The following is a 17,613-nucleotide window of genomic DNA, read 5'->3' as shown; positions in this document are numbered from 1 at the left end:
TGTGTTTAACAAGTTTAATGTACTATACTGTAGATAGAAAACAGGTTTCTTTGAAAGAAAATCTGGTTTGTTTCTTTTTCTAGGCATATAACTCTTCTTTCAGTTTGGTTAAGGGTTCATAAAGTAATGTTGTAATATTTGTGTGTCAGATCACAGAGTTGCTGACAGATGTTGAGCGGTTGAAGCAGGCGCTGAACGGTCTGTCCCAGCTGGCAATCACAAGCAATGCGCCCAACAAGAGGCAGACGCAGCACATCGACACACTCCACGCCCAGATCAAGAACCTGCAGCAACAGCTGGCTGTGAGTGGACATATGGAAATCATGTTAACATTGATATTCTCCTTTTTATTTCATTGGATAAACTGCACAGCAACTCTCCTTGTGTTATCTACTTCAAACCATGAGTCATAAGTGAATTGGGCCCAGACATCTAGTAAATGTGCTGTTTAAGAAAGTTAGGGACCTTGCTTTAAAAACAACCATAAGTAGATAGATAGATATATATACTTTTATTTTGCATTGTACCTATATAATGACAATAAAGGATTCTATTCTAACAATTAACAATTACAAATAATATTTAAATGAAAAGTTTAGTTTAGTATGTGAAATATAAACAATGTAAAATATTCTGGAAGATAAAAATGTTCTCATAAAGGGCCAAAATACTACAGGAGCATAGACGTACTAAGTGACTCATTTATAATAGTGATCGCACCATGTATGTTGATTCTTTTCCCAGCAAACATCATGACTAATTAAAAATTGCAGTTCTTATCCTAACAGTTGGGCGTAACATATATAATAGCACCACTGTGCATGTGTTGCTAACAATAACCACTGTGTTGTCTTCTTCTCTTTCTCCTCTGCTCCATTAGGATGCTGAGAGGCAACACAGGGAGGTGGTTTCCATTTATAGGACGCACCTTCTCAGTGCAGCACAGGTAAGTTCACCTCATCATCTTTATTGAAGGGCACATTTAATTGTGAACAGAAAATGAGGAGATTAATGATTTTAAAACGCACTTGATTTCATAGAAGGTAGAATGATACATTTAGCTGTAACCCGCACGGTGTAGATCCATGGCCATTCCCTGCAACACTTTTATGATTTAATGAAGTAAACCTCCCTTCACAGATGTTATTATGAAGTTACTCGTCGTCATACATTTCTAACATCCTTATGGAAACAGAAAGTAATTGGGAGCTGCCACAACAGCATCTGCATGACTGTAGTTAGCATGCAGTCATTATTATTGAGGAGAAACAGATCATTAAAGGCTTGTGTGACAAACCGAAAGAAATGTATGTGAAGCTCTTTTCTGGTTCTTTTTTCCACGCAGGGCCACATGGATGAAGACGTCCAAGCCGCCTTACTACAGATCATCCGCATGAGACAGGAGTTTGTGTGTTAAAGCTTCCTCCGACGAAACAAAACGCTGCCTTCGGACTCAAAACTATCATTCTCCCATCATCTTCCTCTGCTGAGCCCCCTGCTGTGGCCCCTGTGGGTGCCCAGTGTGTGTGTGTGTGTGTGTGACACACACACACACACACACACACACACACACACACACACACACACACACACACACACACACACACACACACACACACACACACACACACACACACACACACACACACACACACACTGTGTGTGTGCGACTATGACTATGTGTTTGTCATCCGGCACAATTTCTCCAAACAGGCAATATTTTGTGGTATCCCCTCTTTGGTTCCCAAATCTCCATTTTTAGGGTAAAAGTGAATAACTGTAGATTTTAGATACCGATGTAGATACAGAGGTTGATTTTTAACTCCAGTAGAAACTCAGAAAACCAAGCAAAAAAAAGGATGTTTATCAATTTCTGTATAGAGCTGACTCGTATTGATCATTACAGTATGTGAAAATGAGATTTCATACAATTCTGTCAGATCTATGATAAATTATAATACACACCTATGCATTTATATCAAGCTTCATATTCAGTGCTCTGCAGCGTTAGTTCAAATGTAGGTCCCATTCTTAGATTACTCTCTGAAATGTAAAATGGACACGATCTCAAAGACCACTTTTCACATTCCCTCCGGACAGTCAGCTCTCATACGGTACATCTGTGTTTTCTTCTTTCTGTTTGCTAACATCTTCTGGGTAGGTTCACAGGGTTTCAAGTCTGACCACTGACATATATGTTGCTTGCTATAATTGTTCTTGAACAAATTCCTTTTTGTGTTTCCTTGCTGAACTGTAGGGACATCACAACAAAACGAGTACATTTCGCAAAAACATCTCTGTTTTTTTAGAAGGTAGCTACTTGATTTGACTTCACAGAGTGGAATTTGTCCCCTCTGTCTTACATTCAAATAGCAGTATCAGGTGACCCCTGTATACCTGTTGTAGAGAGGAAGAAACAAATAACTGTTAGTGCTCAAGTATTGTTTAAAGGCAGACTTGAAACAATGTGAACCTATTCTTTAAAAGCCACAATGAGTAGTTGTGTTAGTTGCCAATGGTAAACACAACTAAATGAACATCAGCAGTTGAAAGTCAACTCCAGATTCAATCTCATTTTGAAACGAGCTTTGTCTGCTTGACATCTCACCTTGCTATATGTGTTGTTTTTTTTGGTGCCGTGTCCACCATTCTTGTAGCTTTCTCTTTAGCCAGTGCTTACGATCTTGCACTTTTATCAATTTGTTTTTTATAGAGATTGATATACAGGTTTAAAACAGGCAGAGGGCTGCAGTGTCTGCAGTAACAGACATGCCACAAATATTATACACATATCGAAAGGGATTTCTATTTCTATACATAGTTTCTTCTAAAACCTACTCATTGTGCCTTTGACCTTGTTCATGTCAGCTTGTTCTTGCGACCTTTGCTTCTTTCTTTGTTCATATTGTTGGTGGTTATCATCTCCACCAGGTCCAAACTACAGTAGCAGATAAGTTTTCAGAAAAAATCCAAAGACCTTAATCTAAAACTACTCGCCATTTTATGTTATGTGACAGATTTGGGAGTCATGTCACGCATACAGTCTGCTTTATTCAGTCTGGACATGCTTTGTGCTGGATTTGACTCATAGAGAGGAGATCTCTTGCTGTGTCCTAGTTTGCAGTGGCACGTCGTCCTTTTGTTGGAACCAGAGTGTCCTCTAGTGGAGAGACTTGGCAGGCCAAGTTGATAGAAATTGTAATAGTCAGTGTGGCCCAGGGGTAGGCAGCTGTTGTTGTTGGATGCTGTGATATCTGCATTACATTGGGAAATGTCAGAATAGAATTTGAACTGTGAATTGGTACTCTACATTGTCAGAGTTAAAATGACTAATAGCTGTTGATTTGCATTAGTGGTTGTACACAAAACTACTTTCCAAAGACAGCAAATGTCCCGGCTTGATAAAAATGGTGATTTCTGAAGCGGTGAACTCGTCTAGAGCAACTCTGCGTACCCCTGAGCAGCTCTGTGTGAATCTTGATGGTGTCGTGTAGTGGTGTTGTGATTGTTGAGCGAGTCTCTTATGCCTTTACACTGATATATTTTTCATAGCTTTGTACTACTCTAATTACTGTACTACAGTGTGACAATTCTGATATTCAGCAGGTCTGGAAGTAGAACGGCACGAAACGCGTTACTGTCGGACGCCATGTGACGAGTTCCCTTTATTTATGTGGATAGACAAACACCTTAATGGTTAGTTTTTGTAAGCACTCCTGTCTTTACCTCTCAGTTAAAACACTACCAACTAATAATTCTCGCTCTCTTTTTTTATATTTTGGCCAAAATCTCTGTTTAAACCAACAGATAGTTTAGAAAATACCTTTTGCATTTTGTTATGCAGATGTTAGGATTAACACTTACTGTATTCCCTCTACTGTTAACATAGTCTATTTAAATTCAATCAATGTAAATCTCTGTATAAATACACTGTACTCCAATCTGTTTTAATAGGTTGACAATAATTCTTGTGTTTGTGAATCAGTAATACAAAATCAATAAAAGTGCCTAACATAGAAACTACTTTTTTGTTCAGTGTTTTTTGTCATTAAAGAACTTCAAGCATTTTTGAGTCCAGACGGAAATACCTCGACAAATGTTTGATGAATTGACATAATTGTTTGTACGTATATTTATGCTCCTCAAAGGATGAATCCTTCTGACTCTGGTGACTTCCTGAGCCCTAGTGCCACCAACAAGCAAATGTTTTACTTACTACTTTCAATAAGATCAATTTCTATTCAATGGGGTGGCACATTTAGTACAGACATTCATGGTTCCCACACAGCGCACTTTAATGCCTTCAGTGGCTTTTCATGAAGCACCTCCATCTGGTCAAATCATCAAATCAAATCTAGTTTTATTTATATAGCACATTTATAAACGATTTTTGGTGGAGCCAAAGTGCTGTACATAGAATAAAAATAGCCTACAGTAGAGACACTTTACAGCAAATACAACAGCACAGATTGTTCAGAATATCAGTATGAGAAAAACGACACCCTCTATCCTTAGACCCTCACATCGTACAAGGAAAAACTTCCAGAGAAAACCCACAGTTTAAGGGGAAAAAATGGGAGAAACCTCAGGGAAAGCAACAGAGGAGGGATCCCTCTCCCAGGACGGACAGACGTGCAATAGATGCCGTGTGTAAATTGAAAAGATAATACATTTTACAGCATATAGACCGAATGTTAGGAAATGCATGTGTCTGTAATAAGAAGATGAATCCACGAGGATGTCAGCTACAATCCTGTGGAAGCCATCAGGGAAGCAGCATGGCGAGACCCAAGGCAGGACCGCAGAGACAGGTTCAGCCACGACCCGAAGTCCACGACTTAATCCAGAACTCAGGATAGAGGATCCAAGACACAGGACTACAGCAAGAGGATCAGCCTCGACTCCGGATCCCGGCGTAGATATAGATACAAAACAAGAAGAAAGATTTGGCTGGGTTAATCGGAACAAGAGAATACACAGACACAGGCAGAGAGGGAAAAGGTCATTGGATAAAAGTTATTCTTGATAACCCTCTAGAAAGATCTCATGAACTTCCCCACTCAATCTATCAAGACCCGAGCAGTTCTATTAGATATAGGATAAGAAACAGAGATAGGGAGCACAACAACAATCATCAATTGGTCCTACACTTTTTTCTACACTGACGAAAATACCTGATGTAAGATAAGATAAGAAGTATTTTATTGATCCCAATTTGGGGAATGTTTGCATTGCAGCAGCATAAAAAGACAAGGCATTGTACATTAGAGAAATTAAAAGACTAGAAATAAACAATCCAAAATGTAAACATCTCAAATAGAAATAAAATAGCATTAACAAAAGTAGAAAATATACATGTTGAGATACAAATTTACAGTAATAAAATATAAAGCAGGATATTATATATATAATATATACATTAAGTGAGTAAGGAATGGAATATGAAATTGAATATAAGTGTAAAATGTACATATGTATATGTACATTTTACACTTATATTCAATAAGAATATTGAATATAAGTGAGATTTACATGTAAATACATGTAAATCTCACCTCTCAATCAGCCTCAGTTGATTTTTGCGTTTAGTGCCAAGTAGAATATTTTAGCGCTAGCATTTGTTTTCAGGACTGTCAATCAAATCTGATCACCCACTCAAACTGATGGAGCATTGTGTGGGGTTTGTTTTTCTGCACTTGATGCTCATTGAATATTGAATGTTCCGTGTTATGAATATTTGATGTGACAGAGAAATACCAAGTGTTCAGGGGCTTTAAGCGGTGCAGTAAATGTTTGCGGTTAGCTCCACACGCCTTTTCTCCCCTTGTGAGAAGCACTCAGTTCATGTGGTTTCACTCGAAGTACAATCAACCCAAGAATGAGAGCGAGTAGCTCTCTGGCACACAGCGCTCACTTTTATCTTTGAGCCTCTATTGATTTCTCTGTTAGTCTTTTTTTCTCATCACAAGATTTATTTTTCATTAAAGCTCTTTCCAATGGGATGATGAGAACTGAGGTCAGACCTATTTCAGTTATCTCATTTCAGATACATTCTCTGCATACACAGTCAGCACAGGGGGATTTTCCATTCAAAGAAAGCACTGTGTGGTTAAATTGGCCTGAAAACAATCAAGATTACTAATACTACAGAAAGAAATCAGTAATAAAAGAACTTTATCCCCTTTACAATCCTCTGTTCACACAAACACAACATGCGCACACTCTAATTGATACAAGACTTGTCCTGGGTTTGATTTCTTCAGAAAAGCTTGTTGGTTTCAAGTGGCAGCCCTCCCTCATCTCCTCCCTCCTCCTTCCTCCTTCCTTGGTTTTATGATTCTCTTTTCTGCGGTCTGCACTGAATAAGCTGTTCTCAGCAATTATGGCAAATACAATTCAATCTGTTGCTAGATCTCTCTTTAATCTCATTTCCAGGCTCCTAATCAGTCCCATACATCCACTTGCGGCCCTTTGGTTTACCAGTGTTGCCCCTTCACCGACCGCAAAGGATCCCGTTTTTATAAAAGATTCTTCATCCAGAGAAGGATCAGAGACTTTATTTATGTTGGAGTAAGCCCCGGCCATACACCGCATGCCTCTGGAGTGGTGAGCTGGCTGAGGAGGCAGGCGGGCGGTTAATAGACATCAGATACACGCTCACATGTTTGCTTCCTGTCCCACGAGCTGTCACGAACGTTTGTTATCTCACACAGCAGTCGGCCACCTCTCCCTGGAGAAGTCCCCTCACACTGTATCACAGAAACTGAGGGGCCTTTTTGTGTTTTACAGGAAATGTGACAACTTTTGTTTTGAATACCTAACACATGAAATAGCTTTCAAGCAGAGATGAGGTCTGTTAAACTAACTTTTTCAAACTCTACACTAGTGTAGAGTTTGCCGTCCTGCCACTCTTATCAATCTTTTGCAGATTTTTTCTCCTCCAATGTAACAACAATCCTCTCCCACTGCTCCCATGTGATGATGCTATCATGTAGTGGGCCCTCAAACTCCACTTCATTGTAGCAACACTTACATAAGCGGTACATGCACTTCTGGTTGGTCGAGTCACAAACAATGGTGTCCAGAAGTTCCGAAATGCTGTTAGTCTGACAGAGTCTGTCAACAATCATTTTAAAGTTGTCATGGTCAAAGCAGCTACAGGTGTTTCGGTCGGACTCTTTCGCTTGAGTAACATAAAAAGGGCAGTATCTGAGGAACTGTCGATAGGAGACTGCATGGTGTTTCAGGGCGGTTGTATTGTAGTTGGAGTGGAGGTCTTTCAGAGAATGAAGAAGTACTCTCCTTTGGTGTTTCATTTTATTTTTTGTAACTGTGTCTTTCTTACCCGACAGCATGCGGCTATTTTCATCTCTACAGAGAAAGCCGACAACCCTCTCCTTTTTCTCCTCTGCAATTTTCTTTTTGTCTCTCTTCGTGTTTCTCACACTTACTTCCTTTCCTTTATTCACTTTGAGCTTATCAACTTTCCGCTGCAGCTTTTTTGCCTTCATTCTTTCACTCTTAAGTTCCTTCTTTATTTTGATGAGCTCAAACCTTAGCTTTTCCCTTTCCTTCAGCACTGCTCTATGTTTGCTGGTACTTTTCTGCACTGCCCTCACAGGAGTTGAGGATGCCTGTGGTCTCTCTAAACTTGGCTGCACATAGTCATGATCAGCAACAACCACTATGGGCTCTGGAGGGCCAATAAGCTGGTCATCTTCTATTGAATTCAGTGAGGGAGGAGTAAGGTTCAAAACTTCAGCAAGCACCCTTTTCTTCTCTCTGTACTGCCTCTGATACTGCTTCCACTTTTTCCTCATCTGCACCTGTTTTTCCCTGGACAGATCTGCGACTGGGATGTTTGTGATCTTTCCTTGTCTCTTTCTCCTTTGATAGCTAAGAGTAAAGATGAATAAAAATGTTAGTCCTATGTCCAGAGCCTTAATTCCTCTTCCATTTTAACTTCACATCTCTCACTAAAACTACCCTTTTAGGAGATCTACATCACTGATATTTTGCTTTCTCATGAAGCACTCGTGTGTGTGTGTTTATGTATGTAGTGTACCTTTGCCCTCTTTTAGCCAGGTAATTTGCCCTTGCAGCAGGATCCGCATTAACCCGCGCTCTGTGGCGAGCCACTTTTTGTTTACTTGTAAGAGGCATCTATTAGGAGAAGAAGAGAGAGTTTGTTGTTTACATACACACACAAGTTTCCATCTACATACTGCTTGCTTACGTGCATTATCCTATAGAAATGTGAAACTAAAAAAATATTTGATTTATAGATTTTAAAGTTCTTTTAGACTATATTTCAAGCTGCACGTCCTATTATCATTTTAACAGTAACAACAATAATCATTTTTGAAGTTATTCTTATTACTAGTATTATTATTATTATTAATAATACACATAATTAATAATACACATCCAATTATGATTTTAACAGTAACAACAATAATCATGTTGAAGTTATTCTTATTACTAGTATTATTCTTATTATTAATAATAATAATAATAATAATAATAATAAAATAATAACTATTGTCCATACATTGATCAAATTACTCTCATGAAGGAAGAGGTCAAATGGAGTAACCTGGTTACACCACTGGACCTTTCAAATTTAAACCAACATTTGCAGGCATTATTGTGGACGACTATGTAAACACTTGACCTTGATTTAAATATTTAAAACTATTTTTCATATTAAATTGAATATTTTATGATCATCTATGTTTATTAACATTTTACTGAGGTCATACCATTTGACATGTATTCTAATCATACTTGACCTTGACCTGAAAATGCTTTATTTTGTCAAATTTTAGAGAGAGTTACTAACCTTGACTCGTGGCAGTTGGGGTCTTCAGGGGTCCTTCAGTTTGACATCACATTATGTCACATGATCTTCTGGCTCAACATTTTCAAAATGGCTCCAAAATGGGTGATTACACCACTAGACATACCAGAAGTTTGACTTAGCAGACATGATTCCCCATGTTAATGGAAATATTCAGAACTGCTATGTGTCTCTATTATTATTTGGTATTAAAAAATACTTGTTTAAGATTATGCCAATGTATTTCAGAGGCTGTTTAGAACATTATTACACGTTTTTTCAACAATTTATATTCTTGGTACTGCATTTTTATGGTTACACCATTTAGACAATATTGCCCTTATTCTCTCAATATTATCTCAAAACTTAACAAAATCAGGTATTTCAAGATATGGGCCCAAAGAAAATGATATTTTAAAGTAAATTATAACTTTATTGTGACATTTTCACATTTTTTAAGTTATTCAAACCTCAGGGACAGAAACAAATTAGTGGCACGTCTTTCACCCACTAACAGACTTCTTTTTTTTCATTCTTAAACTTCTTCAGCTTCAGCCACAGTTTCCTTTCTTAAAACTATATTTCAATTCTGCACCTCCCTCTGGACAAAAGCCTTCATAAAACGTTTTCAGTAGTGCTCCTCAACACCTGTAAACAGACTAACAGAGTCTGATGTGTAAAATCAGTAAAGTGAACACAGCACACTGTTGATGATGATGATGATGATGATGATGATGAAGATGATGTTTCATCATAGCACTAGGACTTTTATATTGAAATAAGGGCCTTTACAATATCAGATATTCAGTAAATGATTAACATGGCTGAATAATTCTCACTAATGATATTATTGCGTTATTTATCTATCCAGCCAAACTATGGACGACGGGCAACATTTATTTGTCACCACAGATGCAAAAAAGGAATTTCTACATGCCTTGAGTCGTTGTAAACCTCCAACATTTGAAATGTTATGCGTTTTGTGTTAATTTACAAATTTCATTTAGGAGAATGCACTTGTGAGCACCACAGGAAATTGCACTTCAAATTCGCCCGAACATAAGCCAGTCCAAAAGGTGCCCAGTATAACGAGACTTGTCCTATCTTCTATTTGTGTTTCCTTCCTCTCCCACTGCTTCCTTTCTGCTGTTTCACCTTTCTGTCTGTCATCCTTCCTTCCTGGTTAATTCCACAGGTCAGTTCAGTCGAGAGGTCTGCGCCATATTTGTCTCCCTGGTGTAATTGCTAACTATTTCTTTGTTACTAATAGGCCATAACTCAGGCTGTGCCGTTGAGGCTGCACTGGGGGCAGCGAACACGAGGCCAGGGGCCCCTCTCTTTTTTTCATTAGTCCCCTGAGGAATCGGACTTCTCTTGGCTCCAGGCCGAGACAGGCGAGGCCCCTTTAATGTTTTCGCAGAGCTCCAAAGCACTTTGTTGCCTCAATAAAGTTCATTTATGGGATAATAAGGCTCTGGAGGACACATGGTGCTGATTTGAGTTGAATGGTTTCAGCATGGCTCACATTCCCAAAAGTAAGCTCCTTCTCTTCCATCTCTTTCTTTTGTTTCATCTTGTTTCTTTTTCTTTCCACACTTCTCACCTTTCTCTCGCTCCTCACCTCACGTCCTGCTCTTTATCCGCCGTCATTTATTATTCCTCTGTCTAACATTTTAGCTGTGTCATGTGATCCTGGGTTGACCTGGGATTTGCACACCTGGGAATGAGTAGCAGCGAAGGGGCAGGAGGCCTCTCTCATTTCCCAGGATTTATTCCAGAGCTTGGAGGTGGTGGGGGTAGATGAGGGAGGAAAGAGGCGATCAGAGGAATGAAAAAGCCTCAAGCCTCAAACCCTGGCAGGAGGATCAAGCTTTACATGCCAAGACTACACCAGAGCCCAGTGCCCCGGACATTTGCTGTATCAAAGGTGTGGAAGTACATGTACGGGATACACATACTCTGAGGATGGTGTTAAAGGCACACGCACACATCAATTAGAAACAGGCCCAACCTCAACTTCTTTATACCTATCTGCTTTTTGCACATGGACTTATGTGAGTGTTCTCTTTCCCTGAAACCCAGTTAGGATACTGTACACCTCTGTATGCTAAATGGTTTCATCTGAGTTCAATGTTTTTCTTTTTCCCCTCATTAGTAGTTGGTTAACCGCTAATGCTTAGTGTATCTGCTCAGCTTTTTCTTCCTCCCTTCATTGACTTAGCGAGAAACAGATGGAGCCCAAACCGCCACATCTCTGACTGTCATCCTGCCCACCGCTTCTTTCACAATAATCTCTCGCTCTCAAACGGAAAATCGGCCCAGTTTTGCATGTCTGTTTGTGGCGCAACACATGAGACGGTGTATGTGGTTTAATAGGATAAGGCTTTTGGGGTTGCTTGGTGCTTGGAAACATGGCTGAGGCCGCTTCTGGCTGCTTCAATCATCTTAAAGACGTCAGGCCATGCCTGGGGGTGTTAGCTTGAGCTTGTTAGTGCGGTTGGAAAAGGCCTGCTTGATTCCATGATGAGGACTGGATGAAAAACGATGGGTCTGGAGGCCTGACGCTGAATTTAATGTTGGCGTTTGGTTGCTGCGCGGTTTTAAGTTGTGGTATCTTGGGATGGCACGCTGGCTAGGCAGTCAGTTCAGCCGAAACAGACCACTGACACAAAGGGTGGCTCAGTGATACAGGAAACACTAACTGGTACATGTTACTCAGGATTAATATGGAGATGGAGAATTGAGTGGTCTGGATATTTAGGCTCTTTGCGGCTCTATTTGGCAGAAATATTTGACCGTATAACTTTAAAAACCTTTTGGCACTTTAACCCACCATTTTCAGCAACTGAATGTTTAGAAATGTGTGGGGAGTATCTCACTGTAAACCATATTTATGTTTGTGTATGAATCTCTTAAGCCCCACGGACCCGGTTCCGGGGCCAAAATCGCGTCATTTGCAGGAAACAACGTCTAAGGAACCTTAATATTTAATAAACTATGAATATTTTATATCCATATAACGGGAAAAAACTAATTTAACTGATCTTTTTCATTTAAATTTTAAAAAAACACACACAATGCTAACAGTGAGCCTCTGAATTAGCCCCGAGCGAAAAATGCTAACCTATTACTGCACCGAAAATCACTCCTAGCTCCCTTATTACTTATCCTAGCTGAACATCCAACACATCGTTTATGATCGTAAAGACACAGAATCTAACGGTGCCCACCTCAACACTGAAAGATACAAACTCGCGACGTTATTAACAAAAACGTACATCAAAACATGTGGCGCTAGGTAGCCTAAAACGCTAACATGGCTTACCTTGGTTTTGTCTGGTCAAAACTGGTCTTCAATGGCATTAAAACGATAAAAACGATGCTGTAGTTAATCCATAGGTTAAAATCCAATGTAACGGTCAGAAAGAGATGTCAAATGTCAAAATCGAAGAAGAGATAAGGAAAATCCACCCAAATGGCCCCAGAAGAGGGTTTTTTTTGCTAAATCTGTCTTAAAAGGTCAAATATCACTTGTTTTGCATCAATCTTGATATAGGGTACTTATTATATGTTGTACTTTGGATTCCTAAAGCTTTTAGTCTACTAACCCATCATCCAAGGTTAGTTTTCACTATAAGTACAACATATTTTTTGGACGGACACTATAATACATTTTTTTTTACCATGCTCAATCTGAATTTTCTTTAAAATAAAAAACATCTATATTGATTCTGACTTTTCTACATCCAACTCACAGGTTTATCATTACTTTAACCCTTTTAGAAAGGAAGATATGGCCTTTTGTTCTGGGAATGTTATTTTGGAGCCTGAAACCTGAAAAACAGGCTTGGGGTTTACAAACAAGAGATTAAATAGGCGTTGTTTCACGTTTTCAGTCTGCATGCTAAACTAAGTTAATCACCTGCAGTCAGTCAGTACTTTTTGATTAGCGAGAAGATCACAATGTGTGTTGCATGTCACATAGCTCACGAAGGACGGTGCTTCAAATAATAACATTTTAAACTTATTTTTTATTCTGTATTTATATTTATGATTATTGAATACTCTATGCCTTTGCCAGGGAGAACATGACCATTGCTAAGGAGGATCAAGGGACTATCTAAGGGACGAGCTGCGGACAACACACATGACTTTTCATCAGAAATCACCATGGAGTACATATTTATTTGACACAAAAGGAAATTCACTGTACATGCAAACCTATTTGGCAAAAAAAACAGCGAGACGGATAAGCAGATTGTTTATACTCATGTGTGGAGGGTAAATATGAAGCTACAGCCATTGGTTAGCTTAGAATACAATCTACCTAACAGCACCTACGGTATATAATGAACTACTGTAGTTATCAAAGCGGTAAAAACTTAATGTTGTTCGGTTATGTGCTGTTTCTTGGCAAACAGCAGTGATGCGTATGCAAGGCTAAGCGGCATTTTAAATGCACAGACATAAGTGTGGGATACATTTTCTCATCTAACTTTCAGAAAGTAAGCAATAAGGCATATATGCCTTTTTTTTTAAATTTTTTTTTTTTTTTAATTGCTTACTTTTTTTAATTAATTTTTTTAGATATATTTCAAAGTGTATCATACTTTAATATATGCAGCAAACATCTGTGTAATGAGTAGGCGCTTGAAAAAAAGTGTTCTATTTTTTGTTTAAAAAAAAAAAGCCCACAGGAAATAACACGGTCATGTATCACTGGATAATTGGACGGATGATTTGTGTTAGTACATTTCACAAACATGACAGAAGTTCTTGATCTGAGTAACAGACTAATTTAAAGTGTCTAACTCTTGCCTAATTTGCAGCCTCTTGCCCAACATGAATTAGCTTTTAGTGCTGCTTTGTAGCATGATGATGATGATATAGTGGCTCAGGGGTTCATTTCCTCAGCAGACCAGAGCTGGGATTTCGGTAGCCTGGAGGTCAAAAGGTCAATACACTCAAAGCCTCTCCCAGGTCTGGGCCGTAGGTTCGCTTGCTGAGTTATCGTCATGTTGGATTCTAGATATTAATTCCGTGTGGCTTCAAATCAACTTTATAGGATGGAGCCGGCGCTTTAAAGCTGAACAACTTAAACATGTCACACCATCTCATTAGACACATGAGAGGAAACTTTCCTTTGGGCAGGAGCTCACAAGATGTAAACAGGCTGTAAAACATCTGTGTTTATTCCTTCCTTTTTTTCACATTTGGTAATCTTAAGTCAACAATGCTTTAGTCACCAATGCTTCAACTGAATGAAAAAAGGATAACTTTTGCCAAATAAATAAATCCTGCACATGTTGCACATTTCTTCTCCACACCTCTTTTAAATCAGCACAGCTCTCCACTTTATATAGTATATGTCATATGAAAATATTGTTAATTTGTTAGAGTAGTCTCAAAATAGTTTTTTTAAATAGCTGTCATAACAGTCCTATTTTTATTTTGTTTTGCTTCTTTCTATGTCTTTGTATGCACCACATATACCAAAGCAAATTCCTCTTATGTGTTAACCTACTTAACTACTTAACTTAACTTAACTACTAAAACCGATTCTGATTCTGATATCATCTTGTGTAAAGGTCCATATCAAGCCAATTTCTGATTTGGCTTGATCAGGTATGTTGCATGAACATATAATAGATTTAATAGAGTCTGGATTTGTGCTGCTTAAAAGTGTTTCCTGGCGATAATGCGACAGGTGGACCAAATACATTATTACAAACAAAATAAATGATGAAATCCTAATTATTTGTTGTGATGTTCTCTAAACAGTGAATAGCATTCTCCTTTAATCACTGACTCTGAAAAAGACAAACCTCGTCACTCTCCCCTTATTACGTCCACCCCCACTGTGCAGTAACATAATTTAATTGCATTCAACACAAGTTTGAATACAGCGGGCTGTCTTCAGATTGTCAGCACGTCGAAGCGTTTGCTGTGATCTCAGCGTTGTTGGGCGATGACTCGTGTGTCTTTGATGCAAATTCACACTGATTGGATGTTTCCTGCATTCCAGTTTGTAATCTCATGGGAAGTGCTCCTGTTCACCTGATGAGCTGCAGAGAGGTGTGTGTGTGTGTGTGTGTGTGTGTGTGTGTGTGTGTGTGTGGCCTAGCATGACTATACTTGTGGGGACCTAAATCTGTTTACACAGTCACGTGTGGGGACTCGCCTCCGTTATGGGGACAAATTGGAGGTCCCCATGAGGGGAATCATTAATTTTAGGGTGAAGACTTGGTTAGGTTTAGGATTAGGGTTAGGGTAAGGGTAAGGGTTAGGCATGTGTTGGTTATGGTTAAGGTTAGGATAAGTCTCCAGGAAATGTATGTAAGTCAATGTAATGTCCCCTGAAGTGATGTATACATGGTATGTGTGTGTGTGTGTGTGTGAATACTTTCATGCAAGCTGAGTCTGTTGGGTATGTACTGTATGTGTGTGTGTGAGTACATTCATGCAAGGTGTGTGTGTTAGCAGGCAGGCATCTCACAGATCTGACTTTCATGGCCTCACTTCAGAGAGAGCTTTCCCCTGGCCAAGATTACTGTTCCCTTGCCAAGACCAAAGGGACATATTAATGAATCATCCGCACAACAAATATTGAATTCAACCCGAGAGGTCAAAGACATTCAGATGGACACCTTCCCCAGAAATGTGCAAACACACCTCCAAGCTCGCCTGCTGACCTACTAGAGCTTCCCTGGAACCCCATCTCTGACACACACACACACACAAACCTCTCGAACCTATTAATACCAACACGCTCCCCCTGGGATTGTGAACTGCTGGAAGATCAAATGTAAACATCTGGTCCTGTACTGGAGTGATAAAACTACTTCCAGCAGTCTTTCTTCACCACACTGCATCTGCTTTTTGTTGTCGCTGTCCGACCCATTTGACTTGATCGTCACTGTATGCTTAATGTGAGTTCTGCTCAAGATGAGCATGACAATAGTAATTAATAGTTGTTTAATATTCCCCTTATGAATCTGATGGGTTATAACAGCCCAACAGCCCAATTACTGTCTATAATTTGAGACAGTGTTTTGTCAAGGTGAGGAGGAGATTGACTATCGCGTTGTTGTTGTTTTTTTAGGTAAGTGGGAATTGAAGTATTAAATTAACCATCAATTCAATTTGAATAAGTTAGGGTTACCTATTTTTAGAGGTTTTGAATGTTCTGTGTTTTGAAATGTGAGGTGGAACAAAGTTTTTTGCTTGGTATTAAAAAATAGAGGTCAAGCATTTGTTATCAATCACAGCTTACATGGGTATCAGCATCCTGTTAATCCATTTAAAAACATATCCCTATTTGATCAAAACCAGGATAAACCTCAGGTCAATTTAAACACACTCACTGATGGATTTGGATTTGATTTGGTGGAGAATATCCTGAAGGGTGGTTGTAATATCATATGTTTCATATTTCAAATACGGTATTAAAATAAATCGATGATAAAAAGGTTTGGTGCACCTAATCGTTAAAGTTTATACAAACAAACTGGAAACAACTTCAAACAGCAAGTAAAAAAAAGCTGCACCAGCACACTGTCTATATTTTCTCCATATTGTTCCTCTCGACCACAAGTGCTTTCACACAGTTTGCCGGTGATTTATAGGAACATACACTCTAATGTGTTACAGACGGGTGTGTTTGCAGCGTGGCCCTCGGACACATGTGGGAGGCATTATTGTTTTGTACTCGTGGGTGCTGTCAGTGTGAACTTTGACCTGTTTTGAGTTGTAATTTATCCGTTCAGTGCAACAATATATTGAAATAGTGGGTTAAATATTTTCTGAATACACTCATGGACACAATGTGTGGGTCAACAGAGAGAGAATGATTCAACCCTATTACCAGCACAAGTTGTGAGATAAAGTAAAGGCATACAAAAATAGAAAAAGTTCAAAGTATGGACCTTGCAGATAAAATAATAAATAATAAATACTTTGGGCTTCATCAGATCTTCAACCTAAAACTGTCTAAATGAACTCCAAGCTTTAAAAAGGTTAAGTCCAAACTGGTGCAATGAGCAAAATATATATGATACCTTCACCAAAGTTATTAGGTTTTGCAAATTCCCTCTTGAATACAAATTTCAACTTTCAACTCCAATATTGGATCTCCACGTTAAATGAACCATGTACGAAAAGTTACATATTTATTGTATATACCCCCCCCCCACCCCAACACACACACACACACACACACACACACACACACAACACACACACACACACACACACACACACACACACACACACACACACACACCACACACACACACACACACACACACACACACACACACACACACACACACACACACACACACACACACACACACACACACGCACACACAACTTATGACATGGCAGATAAAATAAAGCTTTATCTTTTATTTAGAGAAAAATAACAAGGACACCAACAGTACAATTCATTGAGATAGGGAAGGAAAACATTACAATTTGAATAAACTAAACATACAAAATATATGTGTATAAACCATACATGCAGTATTGTTATGTTTGGTTGAGTTTATGCGTATGCGGTGTGGTGTTCAGTAGAGCTGCAACATCAGTTTTAACCAGCAGAGGGCAGCATGCTCCCATCTGTTCAGTGCCTCATGTAGCTGAGATCCCTTTTTACAGCAACAGTGTGAGTGGACTGACACCTCAGAGAAGATGGTGTTTTAATGTGAGGGGTTTCAGATCAGGGGAACCCCCATCCATCACGGTTGCCATTGTCATTTTTGTCATTAACTAAT

At 39.0% G+C, this 17,613-nt stretch overlaps 2 protein-coding genes across 7 annotated transcripts in view; one reads left to right on the top strand and one right to left on the bottom strand.

Annotated features, from left to right (window-relative positions):
• uacab (uveal autoantigen with coiled-coil domains and ankyrin repeats b) overlaps positions 1–14,939 on the top strand; it is a 52,361-nt gene extending 37,422 nt beyond the window's left edge. For 5 of the 6 annotated variants that reach the window (XM_034221153.1, XM_034221155.1, XM_034221152.1 and 2 more), the window contains 3 exons: positions 150–302; positions 881–946; positions 1,346–4,117. In XM_034221153.1, the coding sequence (XP_034077044.1) occupies positions 150–302; positions 881–946; positions 1,346–1,417 (291 nt within the window). In that variant the 3' untranslated portion in view covers positions 1,418–4,117. Of the gene's footprint in view, positions 1–149; positions 303–880; positions 947–1,345; positions 4,118–14,914 lie in introns of those variants that run through there. The other variant, XR_004569462.1, reaches the window with a different exon arrangement.
• LOC117549352 lies at positions 6,446–8,149 on the bottom strand. The gene is made up of 2 exons (XM_034221197.1): positions 8,066–8,149; positions 6,446–7,896 (listed from the first exon to the last, which is right to left on the bottom strand). The coding sequence occupies exon 2, from the start codon at positions 7,818–7,820 to the stop codon at positions 6,915–6,917; it is 906 nt and encodes a 301-aa protein (XP_034077088.1). The 5' UTR covers positions 7,821–7,896; positions 8,066–8,149; the 3' UTR covers positions 6,446–6,914.
• Positions 14,940–17,613: the final 2,674 nt, after the last annotated feature.

This window comes from Gymnodraco acuticeps, unplaced genomic scaffold (assembly GCF_902827175.1).
Source record: "Gymnodraco acuticeps unplaced genomic scaffold, fGymAcu1.1, whole genome shotgun sequence".
Taxonomy (NCBI): Eukaryota; Metazoa; Chordata; class Actinopteri; order Perciformes; family Bathydraconidae; genus Gymnodraco; species Gymnodraco acuticeps.
This window is presented reverse-complemented; position numbering and strand designations above follow the sequence as displayed.